The 9,555-nt window shown below is 46.4% G+C and overlaps 1 protein-coding gene across 1 annotated transcript in view; it reads right to left on the minus strand.

Moving 5' to 3' along the window:
* The window catches only part of SLC22A3 (solute carrier family 22 member 3), a gene marked incomplete at both ends in the record, with an annotated part of 28,021 nt that extends 19,741 nt beyond the window's left edge, over positions 1-8,280 (minus strand). The window contains one exon of the mRNA XM_080616534.1: positions 7,867-8,280. Within this exon, the coding sequence (XP_080472660.1) occupies positions 7,867-8,280 (414 nt within the window). The remainder of the gene's footprint in view (positions 1-7,866) is intronic.
* Positions 8,281-9,555: the final 1,275 nt, after the last annotated feature.

Raw genomic sequence — 9,555 nt, forward strand, 5'->3', positions numbered from 1 at the left:
ACACTTGCCCATAATTTCAGTTGTTGATTTCAGAGACCAAGCCCCACATTTCTAATGGCCATAAACTGCATGGGTATTTTACAGCTCTCCCTGAGCCAACACACCAGGTTTCCCAAGACCTAGGACGCTCTCCCTGTGATATCCCAAGTGATAGCAAAGGGAACAACATTGCAGCTGCCCCACAGGAGGAGAGGTGTGCTTCCCACTCTCTGATGGCCTGGCACCTTCAGCTCACTGCAGAGACACCCTCTTGGGGAAGGCACCTACCCTTTGAGGAGCAGCGGGAAAGCCACACAGGTAGCTGAGGAGCTTGCCTCCCAGGGTGGTGGTGGAGTCATGCCCTGAGGGACCAGCCACAGTGCCCGCTGCAGGTGCTGGCCCTCAAAGTTTATATGTTTGATACTTCTTCAAAGGGTATATTTATCTTTTAAATAGTTTGATCCCTCTTTACTGTAATCACGCAATGAATAAACTGTCACGAAAGAGGGCAAGAGAATGAACGCATGCCAAAAGGAGGGAGGGGGAAATATCTTTACCAGAGAGGACTCTTTCATCTGAACAGACATTTGATGTCTGATTGATTCAGGTGGCAGTTGAAATGATTCAGGTGGCAGTTGAAACATAGTCAAATATTTTAAATATTCCAGGAAACAGGAAAATACAGAAAACTTCTAAGAAACTCTTAAGCTCTTTGTGAAGAGATTAACGACAGAACACTTACTGTACTCTCCTAAGTCCTGCGCTTTGTTATTTTCTAAGTATTTAAACTGCTTCTGGTACAGATAAGCTTTCTCAGACCTCTTCTGTTTGCTTGACATAGCACCTAGCATTTAAGTCATCACCCTGCTAATGTCTTGCTTTTCGTTTGCAAACATAACCTTTAGAGGGGAATGTAACCTTTAAAAGAAAATTGCACACCCTGCAGATACATGTTTCTGATCTAAGCTCCCTGTCAGACCCACAGCACCACTTCAGCTGTGACCTGGTTTGGTTGTGCTTGATAGTTATCCCCATATGCATCACGTGGAGGAAATGCATCTCCATCTGTTTACCCAGCATTTCAGCCTGTCTCCACTTAGCCGGTAGAACTCCCCCAAAACATGTCCCATGCACCTTGCTAGCAGTCCTCACAGAAGGAAATGGAATGGTGCTTCCTGTTTCTGAACGGGCGCATGTCTGTCTATGCATGGGCTGATGTTTACATTCCTACCGTATAGGCTTTTCCTATGCCCAGGCAGATGCTGCCCATGCTCAACGACCAGGAATACCTCCATGCAAGTATCTGGTGGCATGAGGGATCAGTATTTCTGTCAGTAACCATCTCCCACTGTGAGTAATAGGAGAGCCCATTCCCTGAAAGTATAAGTTCTTCTCATAACATACCAAAAAAATCCCAGCATATGGTCTCTAAATGTCACAGACTACCCTCCCTGGATCCCATTTGGCTTCCAAATTTGTTAGCATTCACAATCAAAAGCTCTAGGGCTCACTACCTGTCTAGACTTCAACTGTCTGACTTTGGTTTTCTTTGGTTTCTTCCTGAACATTACACTTTGGCACCTCCAGAGAAGATCTATAGCTCACATCAACTGAAAATAAGCTGTGAAAGAAACCAGTGGCTCATTGCAGAGCATCACACATCTCAGCAAGCTGGGACCCAGCTGAAGCTTCCCTTCAGAAGTGTCACCTCTCTGCCTGCAAAAACACACCCATGCTGCTGCAGAATTTGGGACATATTCTAGAGAAACATCTGGGAGACACTGGAGTGAGGAGAGGTTAATGTCCTGTCCTGCATTTGTAGGTATCTGTCCACAAATAGTGTCCTTGCAGCATGTATGTATGCGGTGAAGAAAACATTTCTGCTTTCACTTGAATGATCTCCTCCAGGTCAACACAGCAGAAAGAGAATTTCACCATGCCCTGCATTCAGTCCCCTTTCCTCCATAGACTCGAAATTTAATTGCTAAAACATTTATTGCAGTGTGGGGAGAAGGATATGGAAAAGCAAAGGAAAGCCTTAGGGGGTTTTGCCCCTGATCTTAAGCCTATCTTCTTGACCCATACAGCACTGGCTACACCTACACGCTGTTAAAACCTAGCTAGCCAGCTCCACATTGCAATCACCGAGTGAACTAGCTCAGCTGGCCTGCTCCAGCTAAGGGCACATCCTCTTCCCCATCATTGCCATGCTCCCAGCTAAGCCCCTCATTGCACAAGTGCATGCACCCACCACAACCTTGTAACCCATTTCTGCACTCACTGCCACACTCATTTGCATGAGTGAGATCTCTCTGGGGGATCAAAGAGGTTTTGCACTAGCTCCCTCTAGTTCATTAGTGTAGTAATCACTATAGAAAGGAGTGGGAACTGGCTGAGATGGGAACAGAAGAAATGCTTGTACATGACTGATGACTGGAAAACAAAAGGAGTGTGGCAATTTCTCTTTTCTTCACACCTTTGGCAGAAGGCAAACATTTTCCATTTTGGTTTGACATGCAGACTAACCACAAACTTGTAATTCCTGGACCTTGAGAGGCCTTTATGCACTGAGAAAGCCCAAAGACACTTCAGCACACCTATTCGTGAAGAAATGCATTGCTTTAAATGACAATGTTATTAAAAGCTCTTCAAAACGTAGCAACTTTGAGTAGGAATTTGATAATCGCTTTACTGCCTCTTACAATTAATTTCAAACTAATGAATGAAACTCTTTGGTCAATGAAGACATCTGCAGTGATTCTTCAGCCCAATTACAACAGCACATTGAGAGCCCACACATGGGTTTTAAGTGGCATTCATACAAGTGGCCAAACAGGCTGGTTTACCCTTTCACTCCCAGCGACAAAGGGGAGAAGCCCCTGTTAGGAGCTGTCCTAAAAGCAATAAACAAAACCAAGGCCTGAGCCCACTGTCAGTACTACCTGGCTCGATGGCAGTGACAGAGGTGTTACCCCACTGGCATAACCCATTCAAGGAACTGCTTCAGTGCTTCTCATGGGGAAAGCTTAGTTAGAGGGTCTTAAGAATTCAACAATTACTGTTCCCTTTGCTCCTCTGTCTGCCCTTTTCCCCTTTCCTTCCACTACTTAATATTAATCCCACCCTGATGGCTGAAATAAGACTGGGTCTTGCCATGCCAATGGCCATAATCACACTAGATCAACACTTTGGGGATGAATTACACTGTTTATTGCCTTGGAGGAGGACAGCAAAAGGACCAGCTGTGCTTTATCCACCCTGAGCTTGACAGACACATCATCTGCTGCTCTGAGGGACTGTAAAAGCTACATAACAAACATTGCTTTGCTTACAGACTTCTCTGCAAATGCTGGCTGACTGTCATTTTCTGAGGCGGCTGGCAAGCAGAGGAGTAGGAAGATTTATTCCCAGCAGGTGCAATAGGATATGTTCAGATGATCATTTGTCCATGTCAGACCTCACACTTTGGCAATAAATCGTTGGCAAGTCTTGAAATTACATCATCTATGGAGTGGAGACTTGCTGCAGACAGGGCATACTGGAATCACTCCCTCTTGCTGAACTCCTGCCAACGGAGGCTTCTAATAAGCCTAAAATATGCCAGCTGTGCTGTAGCTGCTGCTGACCATGTAGACTTCCCTCTTCCTTTCATCCACCACCACAGGCCATTCAGCCTGCAGGTGCGACTGTACTTAATGCACATACCTCTAGGAGTCATCATCATCAAAAATGTCTGAATCAAATGATTATTGCTTTGCAAAATATCACCAGCCACCCTTTCACAGAATGCTAGACTTTCTCTGCATGGATTGACAGCACACAGTGCAAAGCCCAATTAAAGGCCAGTGACTTGTCTTCTGCACAGTTTCCTGGGAATATTAGTTTTATTGACTTCCCTATGTCCTGGGTATGTGTGTCCCTCTCCTGACTCACTTGGCAGAAGATGGCTGGCAACATGCTTCCTACTTCAAGTGTCATGGAGTGCAGAGAGAGACCTGGGCTCCCTTCCAGACCCCCTAACTAGAGCAGGAGACTGTGCCCTCCCTGGTCCACTGCAGCCGCCCAGTACCCTTCTGCTGCACAGAAACATGGTCCTTTCCTGCCCTTCTCCCCCTGTAAGAGATGCTGCTGTCACCAGCCTTCCCTTCGCAGAAGCGCTGGCCACCTGCGCTGGCCACCTGCTACGACCAGCATCATTTCAGATGGCATCAGCGGGCATGAGCCAAGGATGGATTTAGCTTGGTGATTACCCGTTCAGACTCCCTCTCCAAGCAAAACATGAGAAGCTACTGCATTCCTGTCCCCCCCACTGACGCATGCAGCCGCCTCTTCCAGTTTCACAGGGAGCTGTGCAAGACACGCTCGATTAGACAGGGCAGATTGCATGGGCCAAAGTCCTTTGCGCAGATCCACCATCTGCGACACCATTGCGTCGGAGGGGGCACTGCCAAGGCTTATGCATAGCACAGGACTTTGCTTGACATCATCCCAGCTCCAGTTTGCCCAGCTTTTAATTCAGGCACCACGGTGCTGGGCTGTGCATGCACCACGAGTTGATAACTCTTCCTCTGATCTGGATTGCCCTCATGGAAAAGCCTGACCTAAAGCAATGGAGCACAGAGACCCTTAGGCATGTCACTGCAGAATTAGGAACCTCCTCTCAGAGCCTGTTAGGCATCAAAAGAAGATTTTAAAAGGGAATCTTTAGCAGTACTTTGACCTGTCACTAGATCAAGCTAACTGCCTTTGCCATATGTTGCTCCTGGGATGATTTCTTAATAGATTTCACTTTTCTCAAATGCTGAAGGAGGAAAGCCCTGGTACATTCTCCCAGCACCCCACTGTACCCCAGCATTGACATTCAGGAGTCCTGTAGCAACAAATATGTGATGCAGCAGGCACCCCAAGTACTGCCTGCAAAGCAGTGGGTGGTTTTTATGAGTCCACATTCCCCCTTTTTCCTCTGCTTCCTTCTGCTGATGCTACTGTGAACACCTTTGCAGAAGTTATTAAGGATGAGAGAGTGGGCAGTGAGCAACATGCTTCAGTCATGTACAAATCAGAGCAATGAAGTAAGTACAGCAACACCATTCATTTCACAACTCCTCATAAATCAGTCCCTCCAGCCATATGATTTGGCTTCTTTTGGATGTTCAGCACCAATTACTATAGCCTGTGGTTTGGCTGCCAGACCTGCTCTGTGATTCAACATCTTTTCCCAGCGAAGGTGTTATGTGCCTGAATTTGCCCTCTGCCTACCCTGAGATGCTACAAATTCACACCAGGTCTGTGTTTGCCGTAGGCCTGGAAGAACACCTTCAGTACCCTGACTCTCCTTTTTTCCCCCCTTCTCCATCTTTATCCCTGAACATATGTCCTTCAGATTGTCATGTAACTCATCCTTTTAACTTTATCTCCCTGATCACTTCCACTGTTGATTCAGACAGACATAAAGTGCCAGAAATCTTAGGTAGTTCAAAGAAACAGAAACATGAAGCATTTACAAGTAGACACATGAGAAAAGACATGTTTGGTGAGCTGATTAAAAGGAGCACAAATTTGCTTAAATTGAGTCATGATTTGTTGGAGCCTCAGCTGAGTGATAGGAGACTAAATTAAATGTGGTATTCAAATTATCTTTGCTGGACATACAACACATTAATAAGATATCAAGTTCCTTTTAATAGCTGATCTCAAAGCAATTGAGGCAGGATGTGCGTGCCACAGGCTTCCTTTTAGATGAAGAAACCAAGCCCCGTGGAATGTGATTTATCCAACAAATGTTGCAAAACTGGGAACACGACATATGTGCCACAGGTCACAGGCCAGCAGCCTCCATCTGAGGTGCAGGCAAAATTCCTGCTAGGAGCCACAGTGACACTGGTGATGGAACATGCTGCCTTGGCACAGGAGAGAGATAGTCCCATCCTGTTGCCACTTGCAGACTGTTACTCCCTGCTTTTCCCAATGTGTACCTTTGGGAGCACAGGTGGAAAGCGCTTCCACAAGCATTCCTTCATTCCTCCTTCATCCCTGGTCCTGGAGGATCTCTCCATGAGAAGAGAAGAAGAAGATGCAGATGGATGAGATGTTTGCCAGAGAACATTGAACTTTTCACTCCCATTTACCACTGCGGTACAAACCTGGTTTTGTTTTCTCATAGCTGTACTCAGTGGCTCAGCCCTGCTGGAAAATCCCAGTGGTTTTGCTAGATACACAGACTGCTGCCATAATCGGACTCTGAGCACTATCTTACGGACACAATTCAAAACACAATTCAAAATTCAACATTGCTGAAGGTGGGAAAAAGAGCAACAAAAGGAAACTCTCTAGTTTTATTTTTAAGCTCTGAGGGGAACAGCTGGTACAGACTGCCCAGGTAAAAAATGCCATAATCTAACTCCTTGCAGTCCCACAACAGAGGTACCTTGGAGATAGCAGTATCATCTTCTCACAACAGCAACTTCGCACAGCTTGCTCTGGAGGCAGGATGCAGTTCTCAGGCAGCATTTGTCCTCCTGCCCACCCAGCCTTGGCTGCCACTGCCAGCGTGGGCAGAGATACATAATTCACAGGGACCAAAGTCTGACACCAGCTCCCCGTTTGTCAATTACAGCCTTCTGAGCAGCTTTGATTCCAGTTATCATACACGAAACTACTTCTCACCTTTGCTCTAGGGCCAGCCAGGTGCTCTGATTTATCTTCTCCTGAGCAGAGATCCTGGCTAAAGCTGCTCAGGTCAGATGTGGTGCTCAGGGCACAAAGCTGATGCTCTGTTGTGCCTGAAGCTGTGAGAAGATCAAGCAGTCCCAGCTGGATGGGGGAAGGATGGTGAATTGAAAGGTTCAGACAGGCACCACTTTTCAGTTCAGTGTTAACTCAGGGCTTTGCCAGCTGTGCCCTGCTCCATGTTTTGGAGGGCACAGCTCCAGTGCAAGCATCCAGTCAAAAAACTCAGTGGGAGGCTCATAAGACAGGCAGGAGCCAAAGCCCATGGCCAAGTTGCAAGCTTTGTGGAGCACCATGATGATTTCCTAGCCAACCCCTTTAAGCACACTTCCTATTTTTCATCACTGCATTGGTGACAGTTACTGTTGGGATGACCTTAAAATACGCACTTCAAGTGTGCAGACTGTGTGCTGGAGCCAGACCACAGCATATCCACAGCATGATTACAGATTACACAGAGGATCTCCTAGGAAAGCATCCTAAATGGCCTTTTGCATGTTTATTATTGTTCGTACTACACTTGCCAGGGCTTACCACTACTGGTAATAGTCTGTGGTTCTCCGACACTGACATTTCAGGAAAAGCTGAATAATAGCTTTGGGCAAAAATGTGTGTTTGTTGTTTTTTCTTTAGTAAGCACAATCATTTCGGCTGGCTCCTGCCAGATCTCAGAAAGGCATTCTGACACCAGGGTTTTTTTACTACCTGCAGACTTAAATGTTCAGTACAGGAAACAGAGAATGTATAATATACAGTACCTAGATCGTCAAGTGGTGTAAGTCAGCTACACTTGGAGTTTACATCGACAGAGTTGCTGGCCCAAAACCAAGCACCAGAAGCCCCAGCTATAAGCACTTAACTCTTTATGTTCATCCGACATTCCTCTAGTGACAGAGCAAACTCTGTGTATGGTGTTTGGCTCTGTGTGGGATGCTTAGCTTTGGAGAGCCACCCTTCAGATTAGCACACCTTTCTCTAAAAGCTTGATGCTGACACTTGATCATTCTCATCGTTCTTTGCTTGTGACTGAGAACAAAACAAATCCAGAAAGGAAAACCAGCCACCAAAGCAATGACCCTTGCAGGGGCAATACCATTTTACTGCCACAATCCCGCACCGGGATGGGAGCACAGATTAGAGGATGGGGATTTTCCTTACCTCACTAACGATAGATGAGTGGGGCTGTGTGTACACCCAGTTATCATGGCACGTGGTGAGCGGCAGGTAGCCCGTGCTGCCATTGCTGTAGTGGGCGAGCAGGCTGGCACAGCTGACGGAGGTGTCCCACACGACATCTAGCCTCTCACACTCCCCGCTGGAGGACCTGTTCCCCAGGCGCAGGGGCAGTACCGTGAAGTTTTGCTCCTCTTCCAGTGTCCAGCCACATAGCTCACTTTGTTCAGCTGCCCCAGGGATCCTGCACCAGTAGCTGCCTGGTGCTTGCCCAAGGAAAACCACACTGGCGAACAGGAAAGAAAAAGTTATGCCAGTCTGGCAAAGGAGGAAAAAGACCCTCTTCTGAAATCTTCCAAATTCACCAGCTTCCTTCAAAACTTCATCAAAACTTGGCATTATGTCAGGCAGTTTGTCCACTTGCAGCACTCCAAGAGATGACAGAGTTTGCTTTCACACTGGCATTGGCCGCTGGCACTTCCTATAAATGTGACTGCCTCGCCTTCCCTTGCTCCTCTCTTCTCACGTGTGTGCACACACACGAGACACACGGGCGTGCAATGCTGCCAGTAGCACGAGTGAAGCCAGGTCAGGGCAAAGCTCCAGGTAGGCATGCAAGCGCGCACCCAAGCACACACACAGAGACTCAGGGCATGCCAAGTGGCGTGGAGCTTACACACAGACGGGGAGGAGTGTGATTTAAAGCATGCAAACATACTGTAGGAGAGGAGGGGCGTGCATTTCCTATTCATCCTGAATGTTAAACAGATTATGTAATAAACCCAGTTAACTCCTTCGAGGTGGGTGAGCCACAAACACCAGCTCCCACCACAGCTGAGATAAATTAATAGGTACAAAGATAAAGCAGAGAGTTAAACGGGAAACAGCACTGGAGCTGTTGCAGAGAGTGATGCAGCTTCTCTGCAGGACGGCAAGGGCAGGAAGAAAGTTGTTTCAAAGACAGCTATAAAGTCTTTCCTTCAGCAAATAGAAATGAATACTGTGGCAATGTTTAGTTACTTCTCCAAAAAGCCACTTCACCATCTCAATTTACAGGTTTAATTTGAGAGTTTAATTTGCAAGTCCTTCCTTTCTGTGGTGTAAATGAAGTGAGGTTCACAAACTCTGCCAAAATCCAGGATATTTTTTAAATTGGATCTACCTGTTCAAGAAGGCTTTTATATGACCTTGTTAATTTTAATTTGTCACAGTCTTCCAAATATTTAAAAGAGAAATGACAAGGATTTATTCCTCAAAAATGAACAGAAAACAAGTTTCACTTGTTATTTCACTTTTCTGTTCACCTGTTTGTTGGAGTGGGGGGAGAAGGGAAGGGGAAGCCAAAACTGGGCTGCATTTTGTGTGCATGTGAGCACACCTTGTTCAGGACTTCCTGAATCAAAATCAGACAGGCAATAGCAAGTGTTCTGCACAGTGTTCAGGATCCAGAGGTCCATGGCCACTCTCTTCTGCAAGAAGGAGCACAGGAACAGCACCTATCAAAGATGTCTCCTGCAATCCCTTGTCCCTGGTTACCTACAGTTTTGACCATGGGTGTCTATGATTTTGAAATGAAGAACAATTTCTAAAACAGTTAGATCAAGACCAAGGAAGGCTTTGATTACTTTACAGACTCTCTGACATGGACTTCGTAACAGATATGAAGACCTGTGC

Source organism: Psittacula echo, assembly GCF_963264785.1.
Source record: "Psittacula echo genome assembly, chromosome: 4".
In the NCBI taxonomy this organism is placed as follows: Eukaryota; Metazoa; Chordata; class Aves; order Psittaciformes; family Psittacidae; genus Psittacula; species Psittacula echo.